Source organism: Penicillium robsamsonii (genome assembly GCF_028829455.1).
Source record: "Penicillium robsamsonii strain IBT 29466 chromosome Unknown utg000004l_segment0_segment0, whole genome shotgun sequence".
NCBI lineage: Eukaryota > Fungi > Ascomycota > Eurotiomycetes > Eurotiales > Aspergillaceae > Penicillium > Penicillium robsamsonii.
In genome coordinates this window covers 980659-997205 of record NW_026643222.1, presented here as the reverse complement: position 1 = coordinate 997205, position 16547 = coordinate 980659, and the positions used below count along the sequence as shown (strand labels likewise).

At 45.8% G+C, this 16547-nt stretch overlaps 9 protein-coding genes across 9 annotated transcripts; 5 read left to right on the top strand and 4 right to left on the bottom strand.

Moving 5' to 3' along the window:
* Window positions 1-135: 135 nt before the first annotated feature.
* N7447_007870 (uncharacterized protein) lies at window positions 136-1221 on the top strand (the record flags this gene model as incomplete). Its single annotated transcript, XM_057232132.1, has 1 exon — window positions 136-1221. One exon carries the CDS (start codon window positions 136-138, stop codon window positions 1219-1221), a length of 1086 nt encoding a protein of 361 aa, XP_057083897.1.
* A 1806-nt stretch (window positions 1222-3027) lies between these two features.
* N7447_007869 (uncharacterized protein) lies at window positions 3028-3409 on the top strand (the record flags this gene model as incomplete). Its single annotated transcript, XM_057232131.1, has 2 exons — window positions 3028-3162; window positions 3251-3409. 2 exons carry the CDS (start codon window positions 3028-3030, stop codon window positions 3407-3409), a joined length of 294 nt encoding a protein of 97 aa, XP_057083896.1.
* A 1364-nt stretch (window positions 3410-4773) lies between these two features.
* N7447_007868 (uncharacterized protein) lies at window positions 4774-6060 on the bottom strand (the record flags this gene model as incomplete). Its single annotated transcript, XM_057232130.1, has 1 exon — window positions 4774-6060. The coding sequence occupies one exon, from the start codon at window positions 6058-6060 to the stop codon at window positions 4774-4776; it is 1287 nt and encodes a 428-aa protein (XP_057083895.1).
* A 1260-nt stretch (window positions 6061-7320) lies between these two features.
* N7447_007867 (SDR family oxidoreductase) lies at window positions 7321-8494 on the top strand (the record flags this gene model as incomplete). The annotated part of the gene is made up of 5 exons (XM_057232129.1): window positions 7321-7760; window positions 7826-8135; window positions 8191-8246; window positions 8298-8406; window positions 8462-8494. 5 exons carry the CDS (start codon window positions 7321-7323, stop codon window positions 8492-8494), a joined length of 948 nt encoding a protein of 315 aa, XP_057083894.1.
* Window positions 8495-8778: 284 nt separating this feature from the next.
* Window positions 8779-9556, bottom strand: N7447_007866 (uncharacterized protein; the record flags this gene model as incomplete). The annotated part of the gene is made up of 3 exons (XM_057232128.1): window positions 8779-9181; window positions 9253-9377; window positions 9437-9556. 3 exons carry the CDS (start codon window positions 9554-9556, stop codon window positions 8779-8781), a joined length of 648 nt encoding a protein of 215 aa, XP_057083893.1.
* A 1538-nt stretch (window positions 9557-11094) lies between these two features.
* N7447_007865 (uncharacterized protein) lies at window positions 11095-12349 on the top strand (the record flags this gene model as incomplete). The annotated part of the gene is made up of 2 exons (XM_057232127.1): window positions 11095-11430; window positions 11495-12349. The coding sequence occupies 2 exons, from the start codon at window positions 11095-11097 to the stop codon at window positions 12347-12349; spliced, it is 1191 nt and encodes a 396-aa protein (XP_057083892.1).
* Window positions 12350-12403: 54 nt separating this feature from the next.
* Window positions 12404-12759, bottom strand: N7447_007864 (uncharacterized protein; the record flags this gene model as incomplete). The annotated part of the gene is made up of 3 exons (XM_057232126.1): window positions 12404-12485; window positions 12538-12609; window positions 12722-12759. 3 exons carry the CDS (start codon window positions 12757-12759, stop codon window positions 12404-12406), a joined length of 192 nt encoding a protein of 63 aa, XP_057083891.1.
* Window positions 12760-13589: 830 nt separating this feature from the next.
* N7447_007863 (uncharacterized protein) lies at window positions 13590-14753 on the bottom strand (the record flags this gene model as incomplete). The annotated part of the gene is made up of 1 exon (XM_057232125.1): window positions 13590-14753. One exon carries the CDS (start codon window positions 14751-14753, stop codon window positions 13590-13592), a length of 1164 nt encoding a protein of 387 aa, XP_057083890.1.
* Window positions 14754-15050: 297 nt separating this feature from the next.
* Window positions 15051-15579, top strand: N7447_007862 (uncharacterized protein; the record flags this gene model as incomplete). The annotated part of the gene is made up of 2 exons (XM_057232124.1): window positions 15051-15222; window positions 15365-15579. The coding sequence occupies 2 exons, from the start codon at window positions 15051-15053 to the stop codon at window positions 15577-15579; spliced, it is 387 nt and encodes a 128-aa protein (XP_057083889.1).
* Window positions 15580-16547: the final 968 nt, after the last annotated feature.

Here is a 16547-nt window from a genome sequence, read left to right as displayed (position 1 = left end):
TGGCCTACTGGGCTGGCCTTGATCCTTGAGTCTGGCCACACACCAAACTTGGATTCTCTCACATCAGCATGCGAATCAAATTGCGTGGAGAGTATCAAGATTCTGATCAATTCTCAAAAACTCTATATCGATCCAATGGCGCTGCAGGTCGCCTGTAATCACCCCAATGAAATGATTATGGAGCTTATAGTGGCCGCGCTCGCTGACCGTAGGAGGCAGCTACAAACTCTTGTGGAGACGCATTTGCCAGAAGAAGTGCATTTGGAGCTGGGTATTAGCCCTGGGACTCTCATGAGTCGTAAAGCTTACAAAGCCTATCAACTTTTGAAGGCAAGCTCTATTGATGCTAACGGCATTATTGAGAAAACAAGTTGGTCTGTCTATGACTACATAGGCCTCAATCTCAAGTCAGCAGACTTGCTTTGGGATTCTGGTTTCCGAGACGTGGACGAGATAGATGGCAACACGTCGTGTATAAGGGAACTCTGGATGAGTTCACCGCCTTGCAGACTAGATGTGTTCTTGAAGAAAGCGAACTGGCTCATTGACAAAGGCGCAAGCATAACTCGCAAGATAGACTCCTGCCCATCTCTGCATTACCTTGGACATGACGTGGGAAAGCTTCTGCATTCCCTTGATGACTTTGAAGAATTTCTTTGGCAAATGCATGAGCTAAGCCAAGAATCTATCCAATTAATGTTCACGATATTAATGGACGAATCTCAAGACGACTGCTGCTGTCCGTGTTCTTCAACTGGTTGCTCAGGTCTCACGGGGTTCTTGCGCGGAATGTTTCCGACACGGTCTGATAAAGACTTGGACGAGCTCATAAATAGGCTTGCAATTGTTATAGAGGCCCTTACAAACTCACATGTGCTGCCTAGCCAGGAGCGTCTTATTGATCTCATCTCTACTTCTGTCCTGCGCTTTGTCACCTGTCGAAGGTTGGACATCTCCCATACCTGCATTCACGATTACTACAGAGGAATAGATGCAGAAGAGATCGAGGAAATTCAAGATGAGGAAAGTCCGTTGATATTTGAGCTCGAAGGGCTTTTGGCCGAATTTGTCCAAACATTGGAAAGTCCCTCACTGTCATTTCCAGACTTCTTGACGGGCTATTGGCGAGCGCGCATGAGGGAGGTTGAATTTATAAGTGGAGTGCCCAGTGCAGAAGCGTCCGTTAAAATTCTCGAGACTGGAGTGATTCTGTATGAATAAGAATCTAAATTTGAATTAATCGGTTAGGTTGTTCAACTGGCATAATTATCGTCACATTTTGTCTGGCAAATTTATAGTATATTCCGGATTTCCCTCTACTGCTCCACTTTGAGTGCACCCTTGAAGGGTCCAGCATGCCTCAGCTCGTTTTAGCATATCTCAAGTATACGAACTTGGAAGCCAAGGTATGCTCAGAATCCAAAGGAATCGCAGTACTCTTTGATTTAGACGGCAAAAGTGGATAATGGCAACTATACAACGTTCATAGAATTTGTCCGGGTGAAAAAACAAGTTGGGAAAATTCGGAATAGTGGACTCATTACGGGAAAGCCTCCATCTGCTAACAATCAGGAAATAAGATCGATGAAATACGGCTTAAACTTACAGCACCCAATTGACAACTGTATAGTCGTATTTTTCTAGCGTAGCAGGCGCTAGCTCACAGTGGCAGATAGTATTATGCTCATCTTCTTTCTTATTTTAATATTCATATGTGAAACTATGTGATGCGGCACGTGCGATACGCTCCCAAAGTACTTTCTAGAGATTTTTTCCAGAGAACATATTTGAATGGCAAAGAAATTCAAAGAAATTCATGGCAGAGTAAGAGAAGGGCCTCGGGGCTTGTATTTATGTCTTTTTCTTAGGACGGACATATATTCAGAGACGGGCCCCTCCTAGGGGCCTATGGACGGGCGATGTCGCAGTCTACGTGTATAAGACGCTCCTAGAGTGCTTTCGGGATATTCTATTCGGAGAACATATTTTGAGTGGTAAAGAAAATCAAAGAAAATCATGGCAGAGTAACAAAAGGGCCTTTAGGCTTGGATTATATATTATTCTTAGAGCGTGTATAGGCTTAGAGTGAATTACAGCGGTGACTCGAATAGCAGAAGACCATGTCAAATACCTTAGGCCCACTATTATAGATATCGCTTGGCTTAAGCCTCGTTATCCGGCCATCTCATCACCCTAAAATGAAACTGTTACTAAAGTGCTTAAGTAACGTGTAATAGAGAAAGGTGTGACGCTACTGTTTATTAAGCCTGATTCGTCACTATAAGTGATAAGATTCCAGAAGGAAAATTACTCACTTATAAAAGAAGTGGCCTAGACATGGATATAACTCAAGGAGCCCGATAGATTGGCGAATTTATCATCTATTAGCCGTGGCATTCAGACATTTTATTGGCCTGGCCGTTACCAGCAGATAGAAAAAGGTAATTCCATATGGTTCCTTGACGCTGCTCATAATAAATCAGGGCTACTCACTGCGATATCATGGTTTACCGAGATGAGTAAGCCATAAAGGTAGGAGTCATCACCTACGGATACTGCGCGGTGGCATGGTGCTTATTTTAATAGCCATAATATATACCCCTTAAGGATGATCATCTTCAGTCATTTCTCACACCGTGATGGCGTCGAGCTCCTGCGCGTTATCAAGGAATCCCTCGATAGGGAATGCCTCGAAATTAAGCACATAATATTAAATACGTATAACGAAAGACAGGACACTGGCCAGGCCATGTCCCACAGCAAACTGAGCCTCACAAGTCCACTGTAAACCAGTAGGTGATTGGTGGCTAGGATGGCACCCTTCACCACTGGAACTGTGATAGCCAGCCTTTTCTTCTCTGCTCTCGCTTTGAGCCTTTCTTTCCTGCATCACTTTGTCGACTCTTGTGCTGTAACTCGGCAGCGACTCGGTTGGCCTTTGCTTTCTTCCATTGATGGGTCATCAAGACAGCCTCGATTCGTGGCCGAGCTGATCCTAATTCACAGGGTTAACAGCATCGTTTCGCCATGCCTCCCGACCGTCCTGCGGGTTCGCCCAGCAGCAAACGAAAACAACTGTCTGTTCCGATCCTTCGGAAGACGACTTGCTGCATGTGCTGCCTCCGGGTTTCTAACTGTGACTGGCCTAATGAACCCAATGGGGTTAGCTTCCCGATCTCGATTCGTTGCAGACACAATCACGACTTTGATACACAAATAATAATCTAAATGTTACTACCGTGCCTTCCAGATACGAGAGGCCTCCGGCAAATTGACCCACGATATATTCACACTTAATAACAACACTCACTTCCGTTTGATTGTGCAGAGTCAAATTGACAAAATCCTCGCGGACTGCCAGGCCTGGATCGATGAAACAGCTTGGGATCCTTCCAATAACATCGTTTGAACCCTTTGCTTCACTACACATATCGATACAAATTGTGTGATCTTTGGCTGCAACTATCAATTGCTATTCATCGCCATCAATATCGACACTGACTGATTAGTTATCACAAAAGCTTTGACAAAATGCTATCTCCAGCTAAGGTTTATCATATGGCTCTTCTGACCATTCTGGCAAAGCTGATAGCAACTTAAATGGATCTTCTCCAACCCATGCTGTCTTTTTTGGGGGGCTTCTTTGGCGATGTGAATTTAATTAGGCCGAAGATGTCGAATATGTGGCTACAAACTACGTCCTAAACCAGATACAAAACTCGTAGAAGATTCACAAGACCCGAGCGACACCTTTCCCGTGTTGCTATACTCTTTCTATCAGACACGGGTGTTTTCGTATACACAGCTTGGAAATGGTGGGCTATGAGTGAAGTCCGCGTTGAGTCTAAGAGATTGCATCGGAAATACTTTAGTGAATAGAATCTACAGTATTTCAGCGCTTTGAACTGGTAGTTCTGTATATTTATGCCTGTGTTAAAGTAACTCTCAATATGTAGTCAGTTTTCCCGGTGAATTGAGGGTATCCAACACCCCGGATTAATGAAAACCGACAGTGTCAAAGGCGGGAGGCGTCAAGGATTTTCATACAAATTCACTCAAATCACGCGAATCAAAGTGTAGACAATAAAAAGTACATATCACCGAAGTAGCTTTACCGTATATCCGCGTTGACGATTGTGAATCGGAAGTAGGTATTTGTCCAATAAAGGGCAAAATTAAATTGATATCCACAGATAATGCTACAATACACCACGTAGGGACCTCACCATCTAGCTTCTAGTTAACCGTCCATCCACTTATAGCTTTTATTTGAATGATAGGAACTTTTCTGAACTACTACTAGGCACTCACAATATGTAAATAAAACGGTAAATTGTATATAATTAATACACAAATGTTCCTGATAAACAATGTAAATGTGGAATAAATGAATAGTAAGTCAATGACTCATTCTAGCTGATAGAAATCAACGAAGAGCTTTTAGCATGCATTGAAACATAGCACTAATCGAGGCTAAGAGACAAAAGAAATGAAAGATAATTTAAGAAAGATCTCACCCATGTCAAATAATGCCAAATTTTATCGCTAAGAAATGCCAACGGAAATAGGCAAGCGTAACCCACCCCGAAAAGAACTAAAATGTCAGCTCAGTCTGGTCTCACGAAAATGGTACGGACCATAAATTAAAGTGAAACCAATCCAAAGCCAAAGTCAATCTAAAGTGAATCCAAAGCCAAATCAATAGGATCCAAAGCACGAAGAAACCAAGACACTGGCGCAAACAATATAATCAAGAAGAAAACAGACGAATGGCTACCTGAATTTTCGCTTCAATGATGTGAGCATAGATCCAAGCCCCTGTCGAGCTTTTGCAAGTGCCCGTCTGATCCTGGTACGACGAAAGACTGGAGTGGGAAAGGAGAAATACTCCTCAGCGGGTGCCCCAATAACACAAGTTGTGATCTTGCGGGGTGGTTTCTTTGCCTGATTCTCGATCTCTGGCTGTGGTAACTCGGGGACTATCTCTGGCAGAATTGACTCACATTGACTCAACGGCGAAGGTTTCCGCTCCCAATCCATCCTCCGCGGACGCAGACATCCTCCAGAGTCACTGCAGGCTTCATCCCGAGCCTCTTTCCACTGCGACACCGATCGAATAACACTGGACTCCACGAAGCCATTTCCAATGGCCAAATCTGAGGCGTCGTAAGTCTGTACGCTACCAAAGTCTGTAGTTGTTACTTCGCTCGTGTCATTCGGGTCCTCCAACCACCTTCCATGTGGCGAATAGAACTTGAAAACTCGTCCGGTTGATGCACGGACAAGCTCCGACCCCCGGAGGGCGAACAGGCTATCGTCGGTGTCATCGAGAAGAACAAGAACCGGGTCTATGTACTGGACTGCTCGGCTCAGAAGTAGTTGAATTCTCAAGATGGCACTTCCCTGGGGATTCTTGGGGTTTGCCAAGATGATGGCAAGCGAGTCAGATGGGGAAGTGGCACAGTGGTTGTAAGTCTGTACTCCCATCCAGTTAAAGTGATGTATCTCCTCGTCGACTTCCATCCATGATTGACGATCAGAGAAGATGGTATCCACAGCTAGCTGTGCAACTGAATATGCCTCGGATTCCGCATTTGGGGTAGATTGCTCACGGCGGAACTCGTCCTCTGGAAGAGCCACCTCATAACTCGAAGCTGTACTGCTAGACTCATCGGAGTCGGTCTGGAGTTCGTTAGAGGAGCTTGAGGCTGCATCCATAGATTCATCAGCACAGCCCCATGGCTCATTCCATATCTCTTCATTGGTGGTTGAAAAGGATGGCTTAAACCGGGGAGTAGGCGCGTAGTTGAGAGTCGGGAAGGATTCATTGTACCACTTGGCCTTGGGCAAGGAGGAATCAAGAGGCTTCGGTGCAGCAACCATAGGTAGATTTCCTTTAGCTGCAGCCTCTTCCTCCACATCTTCTGCCCAATCAAAATTGTACCGGCGAAGTAGCTCGTCAAAGAGAGCAGTCTGCGTTGAAGATTCATCTAAGTTTCTATCACGCTTAGACACGGTGTTTAGAGAAGGCATATAGCAAACCTTAGATGGAGAAGTCATTTTGATGATATTCTCGCGATATTTAATAGATTCTTTGTTAAATATCGTGATCGATGGTATGCTATGGCAATTGATAGATATTTATGTGAAGTAAATGTTAGAAGGTAAACAAGGTTGTATCTAGAAAGAGGTGTTACCGTGGTTTTTGTGTTGTGCTGGATATAGAAGGAACGCGCTGCCTTGCTCTTGCTCTTTCTGTCTGAACAAAAAGATCACAAAACCGTTCGAGGGAAAGTGCGAACCAGTGTTTACTATACACTGCTACATGGGAATCTTTAAGGCTATTTATTAGATTCATCGGGGCAGGGACTGGCGTTTACCACTATTAATCGATGTCCTCCAAGGCAATAAAGACAATGGCATTCATTTGATCTTTGTACAGCTACAACGAGTCTTGTGTTCTTGATCATGATAGTGCATATAGCCCTTTGTCAAGTTAAAGATGACCATCCCAGTTAGGGCCTCAAAGAGGACCCATTTCTTTGAGCAATTTCAATGAGACAGCTGGCTTTGTCTCTCATTTTGGTCATCCCCAGGTGTATACAAAGGATAATGACTTGTAGTCAGAGATCAACTCCGTTATTCATCGCCTCCGAATGATTATGCCAAGTGCCTAACACAGCGAAGGTGTGTTGATGAGCGTTGCAAATTTTAAGCATTGATTAGTTAGGTATCCTTTGGATGGTAAGTTCATACATTCATACAAAAGGAACATAAAACTAGTATAAGCATGACATGACATTAATTTTTCGCAATATTCAAACTAGCTAAATGAAGAAACAAAAGCCAAAGTTACAATGCAAGTCTTCTTCAACCGATGTGCTAGTAAACCTCGTATTGAATATATTATATCGAAGTCTAAAGAGTAACTTGGAACACATCATATATATATTTATTGTGCAAAGGTTTAGCCATTATCTTGCTCTAAGCATGCTTGATGGTTTTTATAAAAGTTAATAGGAAGTAATGGATTCAGATTTCACTTTACATGACTTTGTTGCCTTGTATATACATAGCGTCCTATACGCGACAATACAGGATCTGAATAACTTACCCGTACATCATAATGGCTTACTAAAGTTCTGCACGGCGAGTAAAATTTCCCTTGTCGTCGTAGCCCGGTTCAAGATAAGAAATCGGCCTTCTTGCCGCGTTGTATGGGATTACATAAGACGATATGACGCCAGAGTCCCCCGCACAGCTCGTGATTCTTCTATTTATTTTGGCTTCTACGCTCATTTCTCCTTGAAATTTCGATCCATGACCCATTTACGAGCTTCTATCAGATCAATTGGACACTTTCGACGACTCGTAAATCCCTTTACATCCTCACCTCTCTCCGCAAATACCTACCCCTTCCCTCTCACAGCCTATCAAACTTCTATCCGACGCACCATGGCTTCCGCAATGGCAAAGCGCCTCGAAGGCAAGACTATCGTCATTACCGGTGCCTCATCTGGCATTGGAAAGAGCACTGCCAAGGAGTTCGCCCGCACGTCACCTAAAAACCTGAAGTTGATCATCACCGCGCGCCGTATCGATACATTGAAGGAGGTCGCAGCGGAGATCAAGCAAGAGGTTGGCGATGGTGTCCAGGTTCTTCCCGTCAAGCTGGATGTCAGCAACCCAGAGGAAATCAACAACTTTGTTTCCTCCCTGCCAGAGGAGTTCAGGGAGATTGATGTCCTGGTCAACAATGCGTGAGTCATGCGCATCCAGCCGAACCGATTGATATGAACGATCGTTACTGATATCTACTGTGCAGTGGTTTGGTCAAGGGTGTTGCCCAGGCCCCTGATATTGCTACCGAGGATATCAAGGTCATGTTTGACACCAATGTCACCGGTCTCATTAACATGACCCAGGCCATCCTGCCCATCTTCAAGAAGCGCTCTGACGGTGGACGTGGTGATATTATTAACATTGGCAGCATCGCCGGGCGCGAGCCTTACTCGGGTGGTAGCATTTACTGTGCCACAAAGGCTGCTGTCCGCTCCTTCACTGATGCGATGAGAAAGGAGCTTATCGCCACGAGAATTCGTGTTATTGAAATCGATCCTGGTCAAGTTGAGACGGTATGGTCACCGCATATACTTACAGTTGTGATATGATGCTAATGCTCTTGATTAGGAGTTCTCTGTTGTGCGCTTCAATGGAGACAAGTCCAAGGCTGATGCTGTTTACAAGTAAGTCATGCCAAATAAGCCGAAACACGCAGTGTCATTAACCATTAGCAGGGGCGTCGAGCCATTGACCGGTGATGACATTGCCGAGATTGTTGTCTTTTCCGCTGGTCGTCGTGAGAATGTTGTGATCGCTGATACTTTGGTCTTCCCCAGCCACCAGGTAAGTGTATTTGGCGGTTTGATTTTCGTGTGGACAGGTACTGACTATTATATAGGCTGCGGCTGGTATCTTGCACCGCAAGTCATAACTCACACTCCACGAATCCGAATGAAGATCTAGAGGTTTAGATAGCGCTCGGTGTACATGTTCCGAGGTCGCACTTTGTGCGGTATAAATACGAAGTACATATTGGATCGCGAACCATATAGATTCATATTAGGTCGATAAGACTGAAGTAAAGAAAAAGATTATCATACTTCGTATATTGCATAGTATACACTAGAAAGGTACATCTTTATTAGTGAGGCAGAGCGGCGTGAACCGAGCCAAAATGATTGGCCTCCAACCTTATTCCAAAAAATGTCCGGATGATCAGAGAACGGCAATAGCCAATGCAGCCGCAACACCACCGGCAGCCCAGCGGGCGTTTCCAGTAATCATAGGCATAGCAGCGTTACCACTCTCAGTCTGGCTGGTGGCAGCAGCACTGCTGCTACCCGAGGACTCGCCAGTGCTAGTACCACCGGTAGTCGAAGCGGAGGTGGTCAAAGTGGCGCCGCTAGTCGAGGCAGCGGTGGAAGCCGAGACGGAGGCACCAGTAGTGGCGGGAGCCTTGTCCGTTCCAGTTCCAGTGATAGTGACAGGCACCAAAGCGCCGCCGGGAAATTCAGTGAGGGCCATGGCGGAGGTGAATGTGGTGGTTAGGCCTTCCTCGTCGAGGCTTGCGGCGCAAGTCGCGGTTGCGGAATCCCACTTGCAGTCCTCAGTAACGGTCCTGTTTCAGGAAATGATCAGCTATGAGGTGTGGGGTAGAAGTGGATTCCTTGTAGGGCTGGATATACTTACATGCGGTTCATGGCGTATGCCAGGCTGACGGTTGAAGGGCCCTGGGCCACGGTGATGCCATTAGGGGGAAGGCCACATTCGTTAGGGTCAGAACACTTGAGGAGATATTTGGTCATGGAGCCGGTCTGGGATAATATTCGTTAATCTTTTTGTGGTAAATTATCAGAGGAATAGTTGTACTTACAGTGCCAATGACCTTGCCGTCAAGTGGTTGGGAATCGAAGCCAGGAAGGAAAAGAGAGACTGTCTCGGCAGCGACGGCGGCAGTGGCGCCGGCCAACATGGCGAAAGATTGGATACGCATCTTGTATTTAAGGAATGTCGGGGTATATAGTCAAACGAGCGACAGAAATGGAAGTGAAATGATGATACAGGCATGAGAGAGCGGCCAGCTCCCTCATATATAATTTATTTCAGGGTCTCTGCAGGATTAGGTCCCAGAGCCCAGTCTAGATCCATTTCGGATAATGCATGAATCGCGTTGAAACGGACGTTTCCTATTGGCTTCTCTTTTGTATTCTCAAGGACTAAGAGGTGGCCTCTAGCTTGTTTAGGTGCTAGCGTGGTGCTAGTCTGAGTAAAAGTCATTCCGCTATACCTAATCGGGTCATTTGAACCCCTTCGCTGCAAAAATAGTTCTATTGCCCCCCTAAAAAGTCGGATCGATCAAACTCCGACCAATTTTAAATGGTTCTTTGTGGGGATCTGGATTTTGCGATTTGGGCCCAGTTTTTTTCTCTAATATTTGCTAGTCACTACATGTTCTCTTTTCCTGTCTCCGCAAACTGTGTGAAAATAACCAAAAATGCCGAGAGATCATGAACACTACGTATCACGTTCGCTTGGGAAGTGTTCAAGTCAACAGCAAACTCCCAAGGAACCTTGGAAATTTGCACGCTAGTCCCTTAATGGACCGCCTAGCCGGGACCTCAGCCTCAACTCCTTCTCGCATTTTAGTGCCGACCAATTTTCTTTCCTTTTTCATACAAGTTGCCATTTTGGCAAGCATTATCTACAGTGTGGGGCTTTGTATCAGATAATATATTCATTTCTTTGGAGTACATGCGTACCCTATTGATTCATGTTCCAGACCTCTTTCCTAAGGTATCCAGATAATAGACTCAACTAATGGCTTGACTTCATATGGCCATCCTGATCCACTAGTATACTGAGGCTCCTTTTGTTTTATTATCCACGTCACTCACATGGATGGCACCGAGTCAAGTAAATGGCTTGCTCTCTATAATTTCACCTAAAGTTCCACAAACACAACCTTTTGAAAATAGCCTGTGAACTCCAAGTATTCAAGATGCTTTGCTTGATAGCCTTGTGCCCCAAACCATCTATCCACTGGATACCCGCTAAGCTAGCAGAGTGGTTGGCTGAAGCTAATTGCCAAGCCTCGAAGGGAGTAATGCTAAGCGATTAGTTAGTGTCCTGTTCTTCACAAGCCAACCATGCGTATCTCACCCAAGTGCATAAGGCGTTTGAGACAGCCTACCATTGTGGCTGATGCTGCAGGTGATCATTTTCCACCCAACTTCCAAGGTATCTCTTCCGAAGAATGCCCACGCCGCGACCTGATTCGAGTACAGTCGTTCGCGACAACAGCTAAACCTGAAAAGCTCCTATATAGGCTTTCTTTTATGCATAGAAACCCCTTGGCAAGGCATATTTCTACCTTGGCATAAACTACAAAGAGGAGCTCCAACTTCTGCGATTCTCTATAAAGGAGCGCTATCTGAGCTGTCCCCACAAAGGTCTACTAACACCATCGCAAGAGAAAAGACGGATCACTCCTACCAGCTAACCCACTCACATCACTATTTTTCCACCGCAGCAATGGCAGAAAAGATCGATGTCAACAATAAGGTGTATAAGCTGGCCGCCATGCCTTTCATTTTGGAACGCAAGGGCGACTATGATGAAGCCATTAAAATCTACCAAAGCGCCATAACTGTGTTGGATCAAGCAACTAAAATATACAAGAAAGGAAATGTTCTCAAAATCAACAGAAAAATGTTCGAGAGACAAGTCCAAGTTCATCGAGAACGCCTGGCCTACCTTGAAGACCTAAAGCGCAAGGGCAGTTTCGATGGAATAATACTGCCTCCAACAATCTTGGATGCGATGGAGGAGGTGGAAGACGAAGATGGAAAGATTTGGTCGTTGACTCAGGTAAGCCACACCCTCTGGGATGTGGCACACCTCTTCCAGATCGCTGATATTTCTCAACTTGCAGATCCGCAGGGATCTTAATACTTTCCGCGGAGACGATCCCACTCAATCTCCAAAGGACGTCAGCACAGCTCCAGCCCACATCCGCCCATTCCTCAATACCGATACCTCGCAACGCCCCTTCTTCTCGCTGACCCTTTCTCCATCAGCACCCACGATCACCTATCGGATTACGCATTCCTCGGAGCTCGTCAGCTTAGGTATGCGCTCATATTGGTTTTTCGTCAAAGACTCGACCAATACACACGTGTTATACGCCCTCCAATTCGTCTGGAGCAACGAAGCACCCATCGTCGAAACGGTTCTCCGACGAGCCGGTGAATTCTTACCCCAAATCGGAGCGACGAGTGTAAAACTGCAGAAGATGAAAGGAGGCACTTTCCGGATGATCACACGGACGATCCCCGACATGGGCGCAATAACCGAGATTCCGGATGGAGAGATGCAGAGAAAGGACTGGTCGCCGCGACGATTTGAGTACGGAGGACGCAATTTCGTTTGGAAGAGTGCAGCGGCAGAGGGTAAGAAGGAGAGTGGAATGTTTGGGAGCTTTGGTATCGCTTGGGAGACTTTGTATGAGACTAAGCGTGTGTGGGCTAAGAGTGGAAGTAGGACTGGGAAGATGGAGGATGAAATTGTTGGTCCCAGGCTATGCTGGGGAGAGAAGAAGGGTGGAAACGGTGCTGATCACAGCATTCACATGGTTGGTGGCTTGGATTTGTATTTCAGGGAGCATTTGCTTGCAGTTCAGTTGTCGAGGTTGGCTCGCGCCAGCTATCCCCCGCAAAAGGATACCAAGGGGCTCGAAGTAGCGACAGCTGGTCTGGGTTGGCTTTCCCTTGCTTCGTCTGTGGCATGAAATGCTGCCGAGTAGCCTCGGGTTCGTGTTTTTCGCTGCATATATTCCTCCTTTTTATGATTGAAGTTGCTTCAAGAAGTCTCGAACCAAATTCCCAGCGTAGAAGCCGAAATTTTGAGCGAAAAGAGGCTGTTGCCTAGAGAACGTCAGTATAGAGTTGTAGAACATTTTACAAGAAGGCAACATACCTGTTTAACGGAATGGGGGTGACCATTTCCTCGAACAGGGCATCAAATCCCTCGTTGTCTACAAGTGCAACCCTGGTGAACGAAAAGTTGAACACAAAAGTCAGGAGCGAGATTCACCGGGGGAGGAATGTTTTAGTTTTCGGGTCGCGTTTACAACACTTGTGAATCACATGGCTAGACGAACGGGTCCATCCGAGCATTCTCGGCTCTCACAGGTCGCATGTTAACTGATCTCTGAAGACTTCCTTCCCATCCCGGCCTCCAAATTCCGCAGGTAGGCACAAAATCGGTTTTCCGGAGTCCGTCTTTCATCAAAGTTAGGATCGGAATGAACCATATCAAAGCACTGCTGGTATTGTAAAGCAAAACAAGACAATAATGGTGATATTTATCTCCAGAGATTTGGTCAACAAATGATTACTGGATTGGACAAGGTTGACCACTAACGCATTTTCGGTCATGTCAAGCGTTGTTCTCCTTTTCATAGGATCCAGCATCACAAAGAAGGATGTGAGATGCAAAGTGAGTAACGGGGGGATAATATACTCCGGGGTCTCTGGAATGTGGGTGCTTCTGAACAAACACTGGTCCCTGGCCATCCTTTCCACGTGGAAGGCCAGCCGGCATGAGTGAGCTGGTCGCGGAATGCGAGAGCATATATGTACGAGGACCGCGGAGTATATCTTCCAGTCGAAAAGGTTGCAAAAGCTATTGTGTCGGGATTGGGACACAAAGGATGGGTCTCGACAGACTCGTTTTTGAGAATGATGGCTGAAGAGGGTCAACATGTACCTGATCAGCATGTGTAGAGGTGTATCGCGTCTTGGAAGAAGCTACAGCAGAGGCTCCGACTCAAGTAATGTTTCTAATACTGAATGCAAGCAGAATTGGGACGAAAGTGGTGAACTGAATAAGTAAATGGCAATTCAGTGGTTCGAACTAGATAAGTTCTATATGCTGAGATTCAGAGTATCCTAACAAATTCTGCTAATGCCGTATAATCCTCATGTTTGCACTCTACCTATTCCCAAGCTCAAGCAATGAAGACGCATCTATGGGACTTTAACCGTGCCCTTTGTTTTACCAATTTTCCCAATATAACGTTGGTAACCGGTATCCTCATCTGCGTCTGTAACCTCCCATATCTTCGTGATATTTCCTGTAATCTCCATGTGACAAATAATGGGCCCTGAAAACTTATTTTGTTGTTCCACATGATTGTGACACCAAGTTCCAGTATCGAAGCAAAACCACCATCCAAGATCTCGAAGAAATTGCCAGCTCACAATCTCTGCAAATCTTGGCGTGTTCTGTTTAACTAGGACTCGGAGAACAGTGGGTAAATAAGACTTGAAGCGCCCATCGAAGCCGGGGAGATCCACGAGATAAGGGGGATCTTTAGATAGCTGCACAAACTTGAAGATAACTTTATTATCTCGTACCATGTCAGAAAATTCTCTGCGAATCCAATGGCTTGCTTTCTCGGTCACGGAAGGCAGGTTTGTCTGCTGTCTCATGAGTGCCGTTGTATTGCTTTCGATGGCTATTTCCCTAAATAGTTCAAGGTACTCGAGCATGGAATCGTATGTTTCCGACCTGATGGCACCGGGCCGTGTGCCAGGTGGCATTGAACGAACCAATTCAGCTATCTGAGTTTGTTGCGTCTGTCGAGAAGCATAATACGTCATCTCTTTCTCGACAAGGGCCAGGATCTGTTGCATCGAGCGGTGAATGCGCTCTTCTTCTTCCTCCTCATAGCCCGCTGGAGGTGAACTGCTTGAAGCTTCCACATAGTGCGGGGAAGGGTGAGCTGGCCGCTTCTGTCGACTGGTTATTCCGATATCATCATCCCCGTCGTCGTAACGTTTGTGCGGTTTGCGATCGTCGTCGGAGTCTGAGCCACTATTGTAGCCCCCGTTGCCTGACCCGTTCAGTCGCCGTTGCCTCCGAGGAAAGCCATTTGTGGAGTTTCCGCCACTCGACTGTCCTGTTCCCGGTGCAGGAAGAGGAGTTGTTTGCCGATCCGTCCTTCTTCGCACCTCCCCGGCATGAGTTTTGCCGTATGGTGTACTCTGAGAGTTCGGGAAAGACGGAAGTGGGGCTTTGTGCTTTGAGGGACCAGAGGAGCTGATGAAACCATCTGAGATTTGCGTCTTTTTCCCGTTTGTGGGTGAATTCTCGCTCGTCACGGTCGTAAGCTGGGTTTCATATGCCATCTAGATCATACAAATTGTCGAGAGGCGAGTTCGGATGATAGAGTATTGCTGGGATATGGGAAAGGAAGCGGGGAAACATAAATAAGTACTTACTAGGGTCAAGGGAGAATGTCAATGCACTGCCTTGGGTTGATGTGGCTGTTATCATGCAGGGTATCGTGCCCAAGGCACAGTTCAGCACAGCCTCCCTAGGCTGCAATTGATCTGCGGCCATCAAAGATTGAAGAACAACACTTCTGCATATCAATAAGGGAGGAGCTCGCCGACATGTCTAGTTCACCGATAGCTCTAGTCGACATGTCCCTCCCCGGGGTTGAACCTCAGGGAGGCGGGGAATCTTCGTCCCCACGCGGTTCGCATTCGAATCAGCATCAATTCACCCCGACAGCTACCCTTCCACCCAATTCCAGGCGATCGAGTGAAGAAATTACTCAGGAAGAACTTGATCGTAAACCGTGGAAATACATCGGTCAGTTATATCACCATGCAGGAAATAAATCCTAAAGCTAACTCCCGTGAAGGTTATCATGGCTACTCCGCATTTCTAGCCTCAGATAGCGATTTTTGCAGCTTTCGTCGATTTGACAAACTAAACATTCGAGTTATCCTAGCTTTGCAGGATAATATTGCGTGTCTTGAAGGGGAACTCGAGGACATTGATCGCTTCTATAGCAGACAGGAGGTTCCGGATGAGAACAACGGATCATTCAGACATGATACGCGCCAAGAACGAGTCAAATGTCTATGGAAAATTAAAGATGCGTTGGAAAAGTATAGTGTGCAATACCCGTCAATTATTTATTTGCGCTTGAAGAGCAAACGTTGATTCTTAACCTCTGCAGACAGTTTTGTTCTTCAGTACACGAACATCAAAGCAAGAGCCGCCACTACAGAGAGAGATATCAATAGCTTAAGAAACTGGCTTTATAATCATGAAGGTGCGATTGCCGCGGAGGAACAGGGCTATATCAACAAGGAAGATTTATTTCCTCTAATACCAAAGGAAAGAAGTCCTTTACGACGACTTTTTGAAACATCATCGCGATTCAGGATGTCGCGTTTTTGGAAGAGGAAGTCAGTGTCATCTGACTTACCGACTCACTGTCGGGAAGAAATACAATTGTACTCAGACGAGCGAATCGACATATTCGTCACTTTCACATCTGTCATTATAGGACTGGCAATGCTGATAGCCCCGATTTGGATTTTGGCCTACACGGATCCAGTGGCAGCCAAGCTAGGGATAATCACGGCGTTTATTCTACTGTTTCTGGCTTTGGTATCCTTTGGAACGAACGCAAAGCCTTTTGAATCCTTGGCAGCAACTGCAGCGTATGTACCCCAAATTCCTCATCTGAGGACAGTACTGATAATAGCAGGTACTCGGCTATTCTTATGGTCTTTTTACAGTTCGGGGGTCGGCAGTAAGCTTCTGGTTGCAGATAGTATTTTGATCCACATCGAAATCAAAAATTCCCAAGTGAATGACGACCAATGATAAGCCACTAGAAATGCGAGGTTCTAGGCGGGTTTCCGATATGTGAGCTTGAACGACCCATTCTATATCTTTTCCACATGTCGGAGAAGGATGGATAACCAAGCGCTGATCCTACCGAATCATTATGAATGGGTTCCCTTTGATAGGCGCACAATATACGAACATAATTATATAGCTTAGCACATCCCAATATCCTATAGGAGGTCGGATAGACACGAGCTTCGCCATATTCCCGACGGATGTTAATCAATATAACAACAACCCTTCAATGTTCTATACCTCAATTTGTTTTCCAT